General features: G+C 51.7%; 1 protein-coding gene across 1 annotated transcript; it reads right to left on the bottom strand.

Annotated features, from left to right (window-relative positions):
* Positions 1-481: 481 nt before the first annotated feature.
* On the bottom strand, positions 482-3,955 carry MARCKSL1 (MARCKS like 1). Its single transcript, XM_065421668.1, has 2 exons — positions 3,593-3,955; positions 482-1,825 (listed from the first exon to the last, which is right to left on the bottom strand). The coding sequence occupies exons 1-2, from the start codon at positions 3,686-3,688 to the stop codon at positions 1,193-1,195; spliced, it is 729 nt and encodes a 242-aa protein (XP_065277740.1). The 5' UTR covers positions 3,689-3,955; the 3' UTR covers positions 482-1,192.
* Between the last annotated feature and the right edge of the window lie 15,116 nt (positions 3,956-19,071).

Raw genomic sequence — 19,071 nt, 5'->3', positions numbered from 1 at the left:
CCCCAGTCAAGTCATTACAGGCTTTGTCTATCAATCCAGGTGGTCTTTTAGAATTAGCTTATTACCTCTCTCAGAACTGGAAGGGACCCTGAAAGGTCATAGAGTCAAGTCCAGCCCCCTTCCTTCAGTAGCAGGACCCAGTACTGATTTTTGCCCCAGATCCCTAACTGGCCCCCTCAAGGATTGAACTCACAACCCTGGGTTTAGCAGACCAATGCTCAAACCACTGAGATCAATATGTTGTAGAGACCATTAACTAAAGAATTCATTTAGGGAGAAGTCAGGGTCACACAACATGCAAAAACATTCCACACAGTATGGGGCAGTCTGGGACACAGACCCTGCAGAACAGTAGTGTGTAGCTTGTCCAGCTTTAGATGTGCTCAAGTCAATTGAGTGCTACTACAGTTAGGAATAAAATGATTAAGCAACTCCAGCATCACTATCTCCTTCAGTATCCCAGACAAAGTCAACAAGTATACCCAGGAAGGGGTCACCATTTATTCCTTTTAAATGTTACAAGGAAACCCAGACAATTTTTTTTTTAGAGTTAGAAAATTGCAAATCAAATGTTTTGGCCATTAAAAATTATTTACAGAGAAAACAAAAAAACTTCACATTATACAGTTTGCACTCTCCCTCCCCCCACCCCAGAAAAGTTACCCCTTAGAAGTAAAATTAAACACAGCGGACTTACAAGCTTTATGGGTTTAAGCCAATAGTAAGACATTATAAAAAACTAACCAGATTAGCTTTTAAACTGTTTGTTTCTATAAAAAGCCCAAAATACTTTAAATGAAGTCAGAACCAGGAATTTAAACCAAGAAAAAGAATCCGTTGAACAGTCAGTGGCTTATTGGACTTTGAAAGCTGCAGTAGATCAGCAGAGAGCCCAGAGTTTGGTGTAATAGATGGAGTGTGACTAGATTCCAGTTATGTCCAGGATCATCTTCCTCCAGGTTTAAAGGATTCAGGCAAACTAGTCCCAAGTGGTGGTGGTGGGAATCCAGACTAGTTTTCTAACAGTGAGCTGCATGGAGGGGGAAGGAGGCAAATAATTCAGGCATCTTAATTTTAGGTGTTGTCAGTTCTACTTTGAACATACAGGTGTGTGGGCAAGGCAGCAAGTCCACGGTGTTATTGGGATGAGGATGGCACAAAGTCTTTAAGTTATGACAATGTCAAGTGGGCTCTATTCTTCCTTCTGCTCAGTTGCTGCAGGTGTTGTACTGGCCTCAGGCTCCACGGGTTTTGAGGACTCCTCTGGCTTAGCGGTAGCCTCCTGGCTTTCCCCCAGCTGCTGCTCCTGTTCCTCTTTCTCCTTGGCTTCCCCTGCTTCTGCATCTTCCCTTTTAGGCTCTGCTTCCTGCTGCCCCTCAGCAGCAGCCGGACTGCTGTCCACTGCAGCAGCTTTCTCCTCCGCTTTCTCTTCCTGTGTTGTACTGGTCTGCTCTGTTTCATTGGCAGAGCAGGTAGGGTTCTCCTCTCCTTTGGCTTCTGCTTTGGCCTGGTCATCTGTGGGAGAGGACACAGCAGAATCCCCAGCCTCTTTCTTGTTCTTCCTGAAGGAGATCCCGCTCAGCTTGAAGGGCTTCTTGAAAGAGAACTTCTTCTTCTTCTTGGGGGTCTCCTTGCAGGCTGCAGCACCATCAGGCTTGGCCTCCCCACCTTCAGCAGCTGGGGCTGGCTCAATGGCATCTCCACTGCCAGACTCTGCCTTGGCCTCATCTTTGACTGGCTCAGCAGATCCATTGCCATTCAGTGGTGGGGCTTCTCCATCAGCCTTTGGTGAGACATCCCCATTTATCTTCACATGGCCATTCTCCTAGTGGAAGAGGGAACCATGACATATTAGATACTATAGCTAGACCCTGGAGATCCAGAATACCACCACTTCCCCCAGACCTCAGTGACTTTAGCTGGTAGGATTAAAAGGCGTTGTCACCTCCCGGAGAGGAGTTGGTGTTGGCTATAAAACCCAATTCTTGGGAAAACTGATCAGGAGGCAAAAGCTAGGTCAGGAGCATGCCCCATGATATGCTGACTAGCCAGGAGTCAGTCTCACTTGGTAGAGAGCAGGGTGAGGAGTGGAAGCATTTCCCAGTGGCTAATGCACAAGGCTGGAGCTCTCTTCCCACGGAGTTCAGGCAAATGAGCCTTGGCTCCTGCTCCAGTCCAGGGGGTCTATGGCTGATGGGGCATGGTGGGGGGGAAAGAGGGTACAATTGGCAGATGGGGAGGAATGTACTGGGAGGAGGGGGGGTGCAGTTATAACCCTCTATCTGGAAAACCCCCCCCCCCAATAGCCTAATGGAGCAGGCGTGCCCCGCAATTAACCCAGTGCTGGACAGCCCGGCAGAAACTCAGTCCCAGCTGGTCAGTTGCCAGCGCAGGTGAGCCAGGCCCTAAATTCAGGAGGATAAAGCGGGGGGTGTTCGCCTAAGAGGAACCGCTACTGCGCCGCCACCAGCTGGCGCTCGCGCTCCACCTCCAGAGCCCGGGCAGGGTGGGGAGCTTACTGCCGCCCGCCAGAGGCATTGTTGCACGATGCAAGCGGGGGAGGAGGGGGGGGCACGCTTCAGCCGTGATTACCCCCCCCCCTTGCCCAATGTCCGCTTTCCATTTAAAAAAAAAAGTCACCCTTGTCCCTCCCTGGGGGAGCCAGCCCTGCAATCCCCCGCCCCCGGGTAGAGCCGCAAGGGGGGCGGGGGGGGGGGGGGTCTCAGCTCCCCGGGAAGAAAAACCTCAGTGATTCGAATTGCAAAGGTCCTTAGCCTGGCTGCATTCATTGTCCTTCCCAGCAGCGTTTCCCTTCGCGTCTCCTCGCCCCGCTCCAGAGTGCGCCCTAGTGAACCCCCCGCCCCAGTGTGATTCCCCGCGGCTTCGGCCACTAGTGTATTTGGGGTGGGTAGAGGAACGCAGCCCCCCCCCCCCCCCCCATTAACTGGAGGCGCTTAGAAAACGCGTGAGAAGCTCTCGCCCCTCCAAACCAGACCCCTCGAGCCGCCTGGGTCCGCCCGCGGGAGCTCGCCGGGGTTCGCCCTGGAATGCGGCCATCGCCGCCCCCACCCCCAGTTCTGGACCCGGATCCTTCCTTTGTTTTCCACCGAGCACTGGGGGCTGCCCGGGGCTTGAGCGCCAAACAAAGGCAGCCCACGCCGCGGTCTCCAGCAAGACCCGGGGAGGGGGACAAGGAACGGGCGGCGGGGAGACCATGGCAGTAAAACTCAGGGGGGGAGGGTATTGGAGATTGCAGGGTGGGGTCGCACCCCTCCCCCCCATATTTGGGGCACGATCCCCTCCCCCAGCCAAGCAGGTTTCGGGGGGCTCACTCGCAGGGGCAGACCCAGCGCGCCAGGGCTATGCTTTCTGCAGAGCAAGGAGCCAGGTGGAAGGGACAGCGCCTAATTCGCCTCCGCAAAGCTGGAGGGTCCCCCCCCCCAACTCCGGGGCGGGAGCGTAGCCGTTAGCCCATCCCTAGCGATTCCAGGGGGCTTAAAGCTCCCCCCGGAGAGCCCCCTTCTTATACCGGGGGAAGGGGACAAAGCAAAGATCCAACCCCCCCCCCCTCAAACCGGGCAGAGAAACCCACCTGGCCGTTTGATTTGGAGGGAGACACCGCAGCAACATCGGCCGATTTCTGAGCCATCACGTCTCCTTTGGCCGCTTTGGAGCCCTGGCTTCCCATGGTGGCTGGAGGGAATGGAGACGCACGGAACAAAAAACGATGGTGAAGCTCCTAAAATCCTGAGATGCGGGGGGAGGGAGGGGGGTTAAAGCCACTCCCCGCTGCCCCAAACTTCTGGGCAAACTCCTGGTAGTACAAAAAGCAAAGCGACAAATCCGAGGAGCGAGGGAGACGCGCCCTCACCGGGGAGATCAGCTCGGTGCCCCCGGTCTCCAGGGTCGCAGCCAGCTCCGCGCACTGAAGTAGGGACCGACAAAGAGGATCACTACACCCCTCCCCGCCCCAAGCGCCTGCTAATAAGCGCGCAAAAGCAAGGGGCGTGTCGGGCATTTAAATACCCGCCCAATGGCAGGCGTGGGGAGGGGACAGGCAGGAGTTGCGCCCCCCGTACAATGGGGAACGTGCTCGGGCTGGGAAATGCTCAGTGGGAAAATAGGCCGTTTATCCCCCTCCCTCCACAGCGTTTGCAAAGGGGGGTGCCGTGGGGGGGGGGGTGTTACAGGGATAGGGGGTGGCTTGTGTGGGTGATGAGGGGGTGGGCACACGCTAGGTGTGTGTCTGGGGGGAAATGCAAGAGAGGCCGCTGCATCTTGTCAGCCCCGCTCAGTTCTTATTTGGAGAATATCTTCTATTGGTTTCCTGGCTGGAGGAAAAAGTGCAGGGTCTGGCCCAATGAGCTACAAGACTTCAGAGCCTCAAGGGAGTTTTTCGTGGCGGGAGGAGGGGAGAGATTGGCGTGGTAATCAGATTGTTGCCCCACCACCACCAGCAGTGTAAAAATGAAACTGATTGGAAACAAAAGTGAAACCGACCAGTCTGTTTTCACTCTACAAGGTGAGTCAAAGGCAGAAATAAACACATACAGGTGGGAAATGAATTGGATTGTTGCTGTGGTTTTAGTTTTCCAGTTAGTCCATCTGCTTAAACATCGCCCTTCTGTCTGAAGTTTGTACAGTGTGGTCTTACAACTCAATCGCCCCTTAAAATGTATAGCGCTCCAAGAAGTCATTTTTTCTCCATTTCCCCCTCACTTTGTCTATGTTGTGCATTTGACAACACTTTGTGTCAATTTAGTTTCCCTGTTTCTTTGGTTTCCCCTTGCTGTTTGTGTGGGACTTTCATGCAGCAACAGGGGAGAGAAAGATCTTGAGCAAAATAGGAAAACGTCATTGTAAAACCACAACAATTTCAAGGCAGATGTAGCATCTGAAACAACATCCAGCTCGTTTTTTTAAATTTGACTAGATTTCAAATTGACAGTGTCCCTGTAATAGGGAGAGGGTGGTCTTTATAACACAGAAGAGGATTTTCTTTTAGAACCTATGCATGGGCTTCATTTTCATAAGTGCTGGGCACATGCGGCTCTCATTAATGTCAGCTGGAGTTGTCTGCACTCAGCGTTGCTGAAAATCAGGCCCTTACGATGTTTAACCTGGCTGTGTCCATTTTAATACATCAGTAATTTCATATGTAGGCCTTGGTCCTGCTAGTCCTTGCCCATGGCACAGCAGGGACACCAAAGATTTCATGATCTGGGGAAGATAGCACATGGGCACACGTAAGGGCATTGTGGTCCACATGCATCTGCTGCTGTAGCAAAGGGATGGGGTACGGATGGAGAATGGGTATGTCTAAGGAGACATGATTTTAACTATGATCATTCAAATAAGGTTTCAGAGTAGCAGCCGTGTTAGTCTGTATCCTCAAAAATACAGTATCCCTGCCGTCTTGGGAGTCAGTGGGCTTGAGGCTCAATGCAAACCGTGAATGCTTGGCTTTAACTGCCCCATATGTAGCTTCGCGGGAGCGCAAGAGCCTAGCGCACCCAGCTGCGGCCTGCACAAGGCAGTGTAGGATCAAGGCCAGCAGCATCTAGGATGGAAAACAATGGGTTGTTGTGTTTGTTTTACCAACAAGGTCATGTTTTGTCTTCCCCCTGCTGGAGCAATATTTCTGTGTTAATTATATTGGGCCACAGTTGTCCTTATTGACTCTTGGTTTCCAGTTGATAAAGCCTTTGAATGGCTGCCATGCGGCTTCTTATTTGTCTTCCTGATCTTTAATCCATATCTCAAATCTGGAGTTGCCCAATTGGCCACAAGGGTTGCAAAGGAGCCATCGAGGATTTACAGGAGTTAAATAATGCATGCTTTCCGAATTAGCACATGTAGCTAGGCCCCCATTTGCTGGAAAGAGGTGAGTGGGTCTAGTGAATCCATAGGGTGTGTTGAGTAAACACACTGTGATGTTTGAGTTCAGCATGAAAGATTTTGTTCTTAAACAAAGAACTTGAGAGCAAACCCCCACCCCCTCTCTTTATCTACTGGGACACAAAGAGAAAACAGCCAGGGAATTGGAAGTTACAGTTGTTGCTCTTTTCTGCAAAAGCAGGCGTGTCAGTCTTGTTTGATGTTTTCTGGCTTTGGTCTGTTTTAGTGCAATCCCTAATGTTATTAAACCATAGCTAATTAATTTTCTTTTTGAATGGTTGGAGTGATTTTACAGTAGTGCTCATGAAAGGGACCATCTTGACAGCCGTGGAGACTAATTGTCTTCTGTTTATCTACAAAACAGGTACAGCACAGGGAGCCCCATAGCACATCACCAATATTTCTCTCCCCGTATCTGGAGTAGAGACAGGAGAATTCCGTATTTGGAGTCCATTCGTTCCTTGGCCTCTCTCCTGACGCTGCCAACACGGAGGCCAACGGCAGTGCCAGCTTTTGTGGACACCACCGAATAATCGTTTGACGGTCCGGTCTTCGCTACACCTAGAACCTTGGTAAGCATGAGTAATCTCTGACATGCGCAATCATGCATGTCAACTGATCCCATTCAGAGTGCCCCATCTCAAGTGTGTCCACCCTCTGGGCCTCTCCAGACCAGCAGCCTCACCTTGTTGGTACTGGTGCATTCTGGGAAAATGTGGACACTACAGCTATCCCATGCTGTCTCAGCTACCTGTGCAAAGGGTAGAGAGCTGTAGGGTGTTTTTCACAGGGTGTAATACGCTTTCCAATGTCCCCCTTGTGCAGAGATCTGGGGGACAGGAGAACTGGCCAACCCAGTTACACAGACAGGGGTATATGGGGCTGGATACCTGGCAGAAGAACTGTGTTAGAGCCCAAATACAGCCTGTTTGTTATGTTAATGAAAGCTCAGTTCCAGGGCATGGTCCAAATGCATTCTCCATATGGTTAGGATCTACGTATATGAGCTATGTTATTTGACAACCCAGCCTGGGTGCAGTTATAACATCACTTACAGTTCATAGTCCACCTTTCTGGGTGACCCCTAAACTCAGCTGGGTTTGAAACTGGCATAGAATGAACGGCTCCAATCTCCGGAGCAGTCTAGCCTCCCCCACCCGGGTGGGGCGGTTGTTGTATCAGATTAATGTGACTTCCATATCTAGCATGACTGTCTGTCTGTCGTGCAAAACCTGTACAAACCTGTGCCTATCTCTCTAGCAATAGGAAGTGCCTGGTAGAGGGTCTGTGGAGTCTGAAAATGCAACTACAGTCATTGAAAGAAAAGCCAAAGCCAGGGCTGGAAACAGGCATGGGAGGAAAATGTCCATCAAACTAGCTGGATTTCCCTGTGCTGGCCAATGCTCTGTTTTTCCAGTGTTTGCAGAGATCAAGTGGTGTCCTGTCCCATATGCGGTTTAGTTTAGTCTGCATTAGGTGCTGTGTGTGTTATCATTTTGCGGGGGGGGGAGGACACACCAAACACAAAACCCTTCATCTTCCTACAAGCCTGCCCCGTAGCAGCGAGCTCTGTGGAGCAGTTGTATTCTCCCTGACACCGCTGCGCCGTGTAGCATATTATGTCTCATCTACTCCAGTGAAAGTCCTGGGCTGTCTTTGCCAGTCTGTCAGAGCAGGGTTTGCTGCCGATTGCATTAATGACTGGAATGCTGTATGGGATGAGTGGAGCGGGAGCCTTGGCTGCGTGTTATCAAACACAATCTATACACCCTTCTCCCCTATGGCTATTTACTAGGCAGGGATTTTCCTCCGTGAAGGAACAGGCTGATATTATATGGACGACGGGGCTTGTTTATCGGAAAGAGGGGATTTTGGGGGGGGGATAACAGGGAAACCTGCTCCACCAAAGCTGCCCTGGGCACATTGTGCAGCTGCACTAATGCTACCCAGCCTGCCCCGCCAGATCTTGGCTAGCCGAGTTTTCCATCTGTGATTTCCCCCGTGCAGAACCTGTCTCTCTTTCATTTTGCTTGAGGGGGGAAAGCGCTTGACACCCTGCTGCTCTCCTGCCACAGCAATCATGGGCCAGAGCTGAAGTGATGGGAGGCAGACCTGATGTTTCTAAAGGGCGAACTGTAGTATGATGAGACAGGTCAGGATGCAGACCTGCAGGGGAGAGGGAAAAAAGCCCCTTTTTCTCATTGTAAGAAATACGATAAATCTCACTGGTGTTCCTGTAGATTTCATCCCAAAAGATCCCCAATCACCAGCTCTTTCTCGATCCCAGTCCTTTAAACCCCAGGTCTTCTGTGAGGCCACCAAGGAATGTGTTTGTAAATAGAGGAAGTCCCCTCTGGATTTCTAAGTGGGCCCGGTCTTCTAAGTCTTTGTGAACATTACTGAATGTCTATCCTTTATCCAGAACTGATCCTAGCAATGGTGGATGTGCTGAATTACACCAGGAGCAGGCCTGTTTACCTCTGTGTCAGGAAACCCCGCTGTTGTGTAGATGTCCCGATCCTCAACCCAGATGTGCATGGGATTCTGGGGGCAGTAGTCCATCTGTGCAGATTTGGGACCTAGTCTTCTGACCTTTCAACTGTACACTTTTTAGGGGGGAGGGACTGTGTGGGTTTCTGTTTTGTACCTTGCTGGTACAAGGCAAATGATACGTGACCAATCTCTTCACGCGTGTAATCACGATACCACTGACATGCAGCTACTTCTGGGGTGGAGGTCAGCAGCAGCACAGCACCCTGCACAACAGTGGGGTTTACAACTTAAATTGGAAAAAATCCTTTTGTTTAGAAAGGTGTGATTCTATAAAATTACTGTAATAAATGTAGAGGAGAGAAGATGGATGAGCGTAAAGGGCCTCCATGGAAAACTCACTGAAGTCAATAGGAGTCTTTCCATTGACTTCAGTGAGCTTTGGATAAGCTCCCAGTTGCAAAACTCCTAGGGATTTCTATGGTGCAGGAAAAGCAAACTCACAGTCTATCTGCTTTTCTACCAGACAGCCAGACTTATCTGGCTGCTCTGAGTACTGTTTGCAGTGTTGTTGTAGCTGCATTGGTCTCGGGATATGAGAGAGACAAGGTGGGCGAGGTAATATCTTTTACGGGACCAACTACTTCTGTTGGCGAAAGCAACAAGCTTTCAGGGTCTGCAGCGTTGAAGAGCTCGAAGAAGAGCTCTGTGTAAGCTTGGTTAGCTTGTCTCTTTCACCAGCAGAAGTTGGTCCAGTCAAAGATATTCCCTCCCCTACCTTGTCTCTCCTCGTACTCATCACTCCTAAAAGAGCTCATGGAAGCCTGCCTGCCTCTGTTGTTTTCCACTTTCAGAGCCTAGTTAAGATGTTGATGATGATGATTAATTTATTGTGTGTTAAGTGCCAACAGCCTGCAAGAAGCAGAAGCAAACATTGTCCCTGCCTGGAGGAGCTTCGAATCTAAGCAAATAAGCAACACACCCTGACCCTCCTACCTTTGTTATGCCTTCAATTTGCATGCAAGAATTAGTTTGGTTAGTTATTCATTTATATAGAGCTATTCACAAGTGTCTTATCAGGGCTAGTGCATCTTAACCAAGTTAGCAGCTCCCTCCACCCGCCCAGCACAAACAGTGAGACTCAGAATAAAAGAGAGAGCCTTTCATGTAGCTTTAAAAATAGCAATGGTATTAACTAATTATCTCTCTCTGGGGAGAGAATTCCAGCAGGGAGAATCTGGCCAAAGCTGCATTAGGCCATTGGGAAAGGATGGATTGTAACAGATTCTGACACTGGCATAGCAGGAACGTGGAGAACAGCTCCTTCAGACATCCCTTGGCCCTTTCAGAGTCTTTGCCCAGTGTTAGGCTATTAAATCCATATTTAGGCCTTGCCTGCGCTCCAAATCTGTACCATTTTCAATATAGTTAAAGGATAGTTAACTCTGTCCTGCTGTACCGCTGTACAGTCCACACAGTACCGCTTTAGCTCAGTAGAAAGGTGTTTATACTGGTAGAGTTCCAAGGAGGAAGAATACGCTCGATGGGTATAAGGCACCCTAGCCCTATATGAGAGCAAGGTACTATTACTATATTGGTGTAACTGCATCCACACTAGGGGTTGTATATCTGTAAAAAAAAAAAAAATCACAACCCCACCGACATAGCTATTCCAATGCAAAAACTATGTGTGGACCAGGATTCCTAGATAATTGATCTGATGTTCAGACACCTTAAGCACTCAGCAGCTCTCACTGGTTGTGACAGGTCTGGTTTTCATCATGCCCGCTGCTTGTGTGAATGACCGAATGGCAGGGTAATAGTGTGTGAGTAATGAGGGCAGTGTAGATTGGAAGGTAAAGAGTGGACGGAGTAAATGGGAGAGCAGCCAGGAGGCAATTGTAGGAATTAGTGAATTACACCCTGCAACCCCCTAGACTTCAAAGCACTGTTTGTATTTGTAGCAGAGGCATAGGAACAGAAAGTGACTTGCCATGGTGGATCTGTGACTAAAACAGCCTCCTGTCTCCTGGTCCCACACCTGACCCACTGGAACAGGTGCCGTGCTGTATAAGTTACTGTAGCAACTGGGATAGGGGTGGTGAAATTGAGAGCAGACTGTTGCCCATTCAACACTAGCGTGAGTGGGGACTGTCACCTTGATGAATTACTGAGGGGGGTCTGCATGGTGCTGCTCAGGAAAGTTAAGCCAAATTAACTAACGGTGTGAATTTAAAATGCACTAGTTAAACCCCTGTGCCAATGCTCTCACTCAGAAGCAAAGTGGCTTTTGTTTGCTTTAGCTTAATTCACTTCCAAAGTGGAAGAGAATGTCCACACGGGGGTCTATAACGCACTCTAAATACACACCATTAGCTAATTCAGTATAACTTTCCTGAATCCTGAGCATCTCAGTGTAGACATGCCCAGAGTGGCCAGACAGCAGGGTAGGTGGAGATGCCACAAGGAGAGAGAGAGAGTGAGCAAATCAAAACAGTAGAAAGCTCCCATTTCAGGCACCTGGTTGTGAGGTCATTGTCAGGAGTCACTAAAACGCTCAGCCTGGCACTAGGTGTGGACCAAACCCTGCTGAAGCCTTGGCCCTTGCATGCGTGTGGCATGGCTCAGGAATGTGGTTAAAACGTAATTCCATCCTCTACCCTCCAGGTCTGAACTGTGCTTTAACCATATTGTACTTGGCTCCGGCCACGCCATCGTTCGTACAGCGTAGGCTTCTGCAACGGTGCGTTTGTAGAGACGTGCTTTCTTGGATGGGATCCCTCCGTTACTTCCTAGTCGGTCTGTCAGGGTGGCTGGATATTGCTAGTGGGTATAATGAGGCAGGGCCACAAATAACCGTAAGTGCTGAGGTGAGGAATGATGAGATTTCTCCCTCTCCACTATACAGTGTTGGGTTACTCGGTGCTGCTGCAGCATTTGACTAGAGACGCGGCACTCAAGAGTCCATCCAGCTTTGGCTCACGGTGTCTGGTACAGAGCATCCTCAGCGACCTTTATGTTCTGGGCAATTTGCAAGGGATTGAAAAGATTAAGGGGGGAGGAGGAATCTTCCCTGTGGGTTGTGCAATAACAACACACTCTCTCTTCTGTGTTACACGCAAGGAAAGAGATTACAGCCAAGCCAACAATGGCCAGATTGTGAGCCCTTGAAACACACCTGGATGAGGGGCAGGTTTGATTTCCATAGAATACGATCGCGGTTGGGGGCTGAGGGGGAGAGTTTGAAGCTTGGAGGCTTTCAGGAGCGGAGGCGGCTTCGAAGATGATGTTTCCTGGTTTCATCAGCTGACGATACCAGTGGGGTTTGTGCAGAGGAAGGTTGCTGGGAGCGTGCTAGCAGCATGGCAGATGGCTGCTTCTCCATGGTCGGGAGGGGGGGGGGGCGGAAGTGACTCTTGATTGGACAGCAGCTTGTTAGGTGCTTTGGGATCTATGGATGAAAAAAAAAAACTGTTGCTATTCTCTATTTTTAATTGGGATCATTATGTTGTTGCTGCTACTTGATTGGATAAGGAATGACTGGCCTTGAACTGGGTGATCTCGTATCTAGCGATGCTTCGTAAAGTACCCATCACTGGAAGCACTTTTGAAGAGAAATCAGTGTCTTGTATTACAGAACCTGCTATTTACACAGGTGTTTGGTTCTGTAACATGCTTAGGACATGGGTTGGTCCTATCTACACAGGCCTGACCAAGTCATGAGCAGATCCCATCAGGGCACCACCACCTTTGGGGCAGTGTGTTGTAGCATGATAAATGTTGTCATGCAGGCCACTCCTAAGAGAAAGAAACTGAGGGCCTGATCTCCCCAGTCACCTGCAACTCCATTGAGTCGACTGGAGTGACTCCTGGTTTACAGCAGCGTGAGAAGAGAGCTGAGGCTAGAGAGACTAGCAGCTGTGAGTCAAGAGGGGAGAAAGAGAGAGACACTTTGGCTCTGACCTCTGAGGCCATTTACTGCCTTCTAGGAGAAGCGTTTGAACACGACCCAACCCCAATCAAATAGCCACCGCGTACCAGGCGGGCCGAGGGACAAGGCTTCAGCCAGGGTCTTTTCTGCAGCCCCTTCTCTTCCTTCCGTGCCCACGAATGGTACCAAGCCGGCACCTCAGGAGCTCAGAGTCTTCTACTTCTCCACAGAACAGGCCCAGCGGCATCATGCCAGCTTGCCCTGCGCACAGCCCACCGCCTGCCAGTGAGCCTCAGCCTTCACCTGCAGGGACCCCTGCTCGATGGGAGAAGGGAATTCAGTCTCCAGGGCCCGTTCAGTCCCTGATCCCTCTGCCGAGGCTGCCAACTGTGGTGATATTTGTGCTCCTGAGAACTGCCCCTGGGAATTAGACTGAGGCCTACCCAGTGCCTTGCTGCACATGGCAACAACTGTCAGTTGCGTTTCACCTGGGACAGATTTGACCCAACATGCTGGAGGGGAAAGACTCCGTATCCCATGGCCCACCCAGTCTGTGTCTCTCTCAGCTCAACCCAAGAGAACAGAAGCTTGTTGCATGTTCTCACCAGCGCAGGACGCTCACCCCACACACCTTATCTCCCTTGTAGGCTGCACTTGAGCTGCGATAACGGGCTTCCTGACCCTGACCAGCCAGTATGTTGCCGGTTCGGTGACGTTACGACAGCAGGCCAGCTGCCAACGCCTCTCCGGGGAGAAACCGGGCCATGACTTCCAGCTGGCGGCGGAGGGTGGGAGGGCAGCATGAGAGGGCGTCAGGGTGCTCTGGAGCCTTGGACAGAGCTCTCTGCCCGGCACAGTCAAGGCTGCTGCTCAGTCAGCTTTTGGCAGGAACGTCGCGGCCGGGGGCTGAGGAGGGAGCTCGTTTTCTGAATCTCCTCCTCATTGAAAGGGAAGTTTATAGTGGAAACAAAAGTGACTTTCAGGCCCAATGGAGCTCGTCCCACTTGATTTCCTCTAGAGTCTCAACGGAGGTGCAGGGAGGGTCTTCCCGTACTCCACACACTATCACGTGGTGGGGGGCGGGCTGTGTTAGAATGGGGGTTGGACTCGCCCCCCCCCCAAAACCATGGGAGCGTGTTGGAGCCCTGCGGAGTACCTGCAACTCCATTGCTTCAGCGCTACAAGCCCTGCAGCAGACGCCCATCCCCTCTCTAGATCCGGCCCCAGGATTTCGGATGTGGTTCTACCGTGTGGTGGCGGATTAGCCACTGGGCCACCAGGGGCCCTGGCCAATTGGGGTACCCCGTGCCCCGCTCCACCTAGCGCTCCTGCTGGGGAGCGGGGAAAGCCCCCGCACTCCAACTCCACTCCTTGGCAGGAGCGCCAGGCGGGGAAGCCCCCACGCCCCGACCCCATTTCCCCGGCAGGAGCGCCATGTGGGGCGGCTGGGGGGGGACTGCAGGTGGAAGGGGTGGGGAGGAGCCCCCAGTTGCTCTGGCCCAGGGCCCCACAAACCCTCAATCCACCTCTGATACCGTGGTTTTGTCCCATCTGCACAGGCAAGGCCAAAAGCAGATAGGTTTGGCGCTCCTGCTCCCATTGGAGTTGGAGGCAAAGCTCCCACTAAGCCCAAGCAAAAGCACACCTGCCTGGTAATGACCTGTCTGGAGCTGCTGATGTGCACGCTACTCTCTTCTAGCAAGAACACCCAGAGAAAAATCCCTTCCCTGCCCTAGGAAAGCCCTGGATCAATACAGCAAGGAAGTCACTGGTGTGGGATGATGCATCTGAATCTGAAGCAGATGGCCAACGGGGAATGCAGTGCTGGCCAGTCACCACAGGATGTTTTCCGGTTTGTTTCCTGCTCTGTCCAGGACATGATGCTACAGGCAATGGTGCTGGAATGCGCGTGGGAGCAGCTGGGGCGCCAGGGAAAAGATCTTGTGTTCCTTTTAGGTTGGAATAGATCGTGGGGTCTTCTGCTTGTGTCATGTTTACTCCGGTGGAGCCTCTGTTGAACTTGGTGGGAGTTTTGCCTGAGTAAGGCCCTTGGGCTTGACAGTGCTGCCATGTGCCGGCCAGGAATCAGTCCCTTTCCGTTGGGTCTCTGCTCCAGGCCCGTGACTGACCGGCCTCCGAGGCTATGTCTGTGCTACGCTCTTTGGGTAAATCTTTCATCGTTGCACTACCCGAGCTCCACGGGTGGTAGCCGGAGGCCAGACCAGGGCACGAATGTTACAACTGCCCTGCTTGGAGCAAGGCAAGAGGACACAGGGATAAAAATGATGGTGCCCTGTCTGCACAAGTGCCCCCTGTCGCCCCCCTCACTGGAGGAGCTGCACTGGTGCTAGTGTAATGGTGGGAGATTCCCTAAAACGGTCCAGTGCACCCAAGGCCTGCGTGGTTGGAGCAGACACCCTGCACCTCCTGACCAGCAAATTCCCCCTGCTTCCTGCTGATCTCCACTCGGCTCCTGCTGCCCAGGAGTAAAACCAGCTTTTTGCCCCAGTGGAAAGAATCATGAAACTAAGCTGCTCAGCTCTAGAGCAGAGAGTTGCAGACTCTGGGGCATCCACCGACCTGACCCTCCTTTGGGATCACGTTACACCCTGGCTCCGGGGCACCAGAGCTCCCCAGAAATGGGCTCGAGAACTACCGACTTGCAGCCATTGGACAAAGGCCCCTTCCCGGACTAGGTGGCATCTGTCCCGGGTGTGTAGCTCTCCTGATTGGGGCACGGGAAAATCACTCTCTGATGCTCCCTTTGGCACGCTGGGCCCCCACCCCCCCAAAGGCAGCTCTGCGATGTATGGGCCTCTTTCTCCAGGCCAGTCAATGTGTCTTTTTGTTGTGCTGCTGGGGTTTGATGCCTGTGAGCAGAGAGGGACAATACGTGGTATTGTTTCCTTTCAGCAACATCTGACGATCCCGGAGAGAGTGAGAGAGAGCGCGCCAGCGTGTGCAGAGGATGGAGATGGGGGGGAGGGGATTTGACCAGGGCAGGGATGGGGGAAGAGCTAACCAGTGGCGTGGGCTGCACTAGAATCTGCCAGGGAGAGGATAGGGAATTACAGCTCCAGAAAATCTGTGGGGGAGGGGGAGGGGCGTGTGTGTGTGTTTGGGGGGGGGGGGGGGCGTGTGGCAAAACATCCGTTGACCTCAACTAGGAGCAAGATGGGGCTGGAAACATGCCATGCAGAACAGCAGCATTTTGTGTCTGGCTGCAGGGAGCTCTGTGCTTTGCACCCTAGTGTTCTGGGGGTGTTTTAGGGGGGCAGGGGTGTTGGGGCAGATCTCCTCTGCCATTTCCCCTTCTGGGAACAGGGCAACATTCCCGAGGAAGAACCTGCTGGGTCTTTTCTGTGCTTGCTCCTTCCTGTGAAATGGCACTAGCTGATCTAAGCTCCCTCAGGGCAGGAAGGCTCTGTCCATACTCTGGCCTTTACCCTGAGCGAGCAAGTGGAGTTGCTCCTGTTTATTCTTCGTTGCCAGTTCACCAGTCTTTGGAGAGCAGCTAGACGTGACTCTTCTGGGGCTTCTGCAGAATGATGAGTAAAGGTCAGGTAGAAGAAAGAGGAAACCCAGGGCAGAACTACAGGAATCTCTTGAAGTTTCCACCAAAGGGGCTTTTCCTGGTCTCCGCAGTTTGCTGCAGCTATTGGGTGAGTGTGAGATGAGCGGAACAAAACCCTGCCTCCAAAGATCTGGATTGGAGGTTTGTGGCTTAGGCCCTCCGGCAATGAGAGGCTGATGCTGATGTGTATGCGGGGGCGGGTAGCAGTCTGTCCGGAGAAGATGGAGGTTGTCCTCAATGTAGCCTCCTCCAGTAAGATGAGATGATGATGAGGTGAAGACAGGGCCTGTGTAGAAAATTAATACCAGGGGGGAGAAAACAAACCTGGGGCAGAGGATCGGTGCCTTGCTTGATGCCCAACTACAGCCACTCAGATACTGTGGTGATGAGCATGGTGTGAGAACCTACCTGGACGAGGACAGGCGGAGTGGCGAGCATCACATCCCCCCGTGCGACCCATGGCTCTCTGGCCCTTGTTCCATCTCAGTCACGTTGTTTCTGTTCTCTCCGATACCAAGGCTCTTGGTGCAGTTCAGCCAGCGTCCACCTCACAGAACCACCATCGCCAGCGGCACTGGTTGGCCCATTGGTCAGCAGCCTCAGCAAAGAGGTTGTGGGGGTCTGGACTCTCTTCCGTCTCCAAGGGGTGGCTTCTCCGTGGAAGCACATTGGTGGGGCAACATGGAGGGGCCTGTGTTGCCCCATTGCATGTGTCATCTGTAGGACTAGGGATGTCTGTCTGGCACCCTCCATTGGCATGGCATTGACTTTAAAATAGCCCTAAGCTTGAGAGAAAAAAACATTTAAAGAAGTTGATGTTACTGTTGCATTAAAGATGACTTTTAACTGGCTGATGGTTTACAGGCTGGGTGCTGATTCTCTTTGGTCAGATCGGTGGGCACAGAACTCCAGGGGCTCAGCCCTGGCTTTGCTGGTGTCAGTGGGGCCCGACTGGCCCCCTGTGTCTGCAGATCCCGGCCCAGGGAGGAGGGGGAACTGAGGTCTCTCTGGAATGGATTGTTTTCTCTGGAGTGGCAGTGACACAATGGATGGCCAGACCTCAGGGGTGGGAGGCCGCGTGCTGTTGTCTTTTTGCAGCCTCTTCCCAAACAGTCTGAAACAACAGCACTGAGAGGTGCAAACTCCCCCATTCACGGTAATGGGCTGTTAACTTTAAAGCCCAATTAGGAGCCCTTAAGTGTCAACACCATTAACCTTTTCACTGTGGCTCCCTCTGCCAGAAAATCCCAGCGAATTTGCAGGGTTAATTCACTTGGGGCAGCCTGGGCCCCATGCACAGGGCAGGGAACTGGAAGGGACAATCCCAACTCGCCTTTGTGAAGTGATCAAAGGTTGGCGGAGGAGAAGTGTGATATAAATGCAGAGGATTATTTATGATTGCTGGGAAAGGATAAGTCCAGACAAATAACCGTGTATCCTAGAGCTTAGAAAGGGAAAAGTCCCTCCCTACTATGTCCCATCCAATGTGTTTCCTGACCAGGGAAGGATCCCCTAAATTCAATGCAGCACGTTTTGAATACATTGGCAATGCGATTTCAGCTCTTCGGGCAATGGAGTTGTTTGCTACCAGCCTTTAAAAGATAAGGGGAAAGTTTATAGCTTGTTTTTAGGCAGGGCTGGCCAAGAAATAAGGCAGGAGTAATCAATTATTTTTTTGTCAAGGTCAAAATTTCCTGGTCAAGGTCCAGACTTGAGAGAAATGTTTTTCACACCACAACAATAACGATGATGATAATAAGGAAATAAAAAGATTTTGCAGTCCATTCAAAAGCGTCAGGTGGTCCGGATTTGACCCGCGGTCTGCCTATTGACTACACCTGAAATAAGGTTTCTGTTTGTTTTGCAAACACCAAACCAAACCAATAATAATAATAATAAAATAAAAATGGAGGTTTTGATCTTTGGTTTTGTCCCAAGCGGAAGGAAATCCAGACCTTTAGAAATCTTCTGCAAAAAAGCAGAGAGGGAAAGAGACTCCAGAAGGGCATTTACATGGGATGTGGAAATCCAGTTTCAAATCACTGCTCTGCTTGATTAGGAGTGGGGACTTGAACTTGCATCTCCTGTATCCCAGGTCATAGAGTGCGGGGAGGGATAGCTCAGTGGTAAACCCAGGGCCGGCTCCAGGGTTTTGGCTGCCCCAAGCAGCCAAACAAAACAAAACAAAGCAAAAAAAAGCCGCGATCGCGATCTGTGGCGGCAATTCAGCGGGAGGTCCTTCGCTCCGAGCAGGAGTGAGGGACCGTCCGCCGAATTGCCACCGAACAGCTGGACCTGCCGCCCCTCTCCGGAGTGGCCGCCGCAAGCACCTGCTTGGCAAGCTGGTGCCTGGAGCCGGCCCTGGGTAAACCCAGGGTTGTGAGTTCAATCCTTGAGGGGGCCATTTGGGGATTTAGTTGGGGATTGGTCCTGCTTTGACCAGGGGGTTGAACTAGATGACCTCCTGAGGTCCCTTCCAACCTGGTATTCTATGGTAGAGTGTAAGACCAGAAGGGATCACCAGAGCATCTAGTCTGACCCCCTGTAGATGCCAGCACCCACACCCGAAATTAGACCAAAGTATTACAGCCCCCGGGAAACTAGACTGTGCCCCGGCCACTGGGCTATTGGCTAGTCTGGGCTCTTTCACTCACTCACTCACTCACCAGAAATGCCACCCTGGACGTGAGAAACCTACATTGCAACCAATCAATGTTTTCCAATGAAAAAACGGTCCTAGGAGAATTCCCAACCGGCCCTATTTATAGTGTCGCCCGTGAGCTGGCTGCTGTCAGCCCCAGGCTGCTGCTTGTGGGGCTTCGTGGATTTCTATCAAGCCTGATTCAGCAGCACTGGAGTCCGTTGACTTTTATATGCTACCCGGTCTGCGATGCTGCGGCGCTGATGTTCTCCATGTAAATCCCAGCTCATGGCAGGGCTGCTGCCCTCAAGCCCACCCCGGGCCCAAAAGGCCAGCGTTTGGCTCTGTTTGTTAGGTGTCGCATGGGCTGGCTTGGGCAGAGCAAACCTCCCAACAGTCCTGGCTTTTGTGGGACTGTACCGCTTTGACCGCCAACCCCGATTGAAGCAAAACATTTCCTGCATTCAGGTCGTCTGGGGGGACAGAGAGCAATGTTTCATTTGTGCCCTGGCACCTCTGGGCTTGGCAGTTCAGAGC

Source organism: Emys orbicularis, chromosome 23 (genome assembly GCF_028017835.1).
Source record: "Emys orbicularis isolate rEmyOrb1 chromosome 23, rEmyOrb1.hap1, whole genome shotgun sequence".
Classification (NCBI taxonomy): Eukaryota; Metazoa; Chordata; order Testudines; family Emydidae; genus Emys; species Emys orbicularis.
This window is presented reverse-complemented; position numbering and strand designations above follow the sequence as displayed.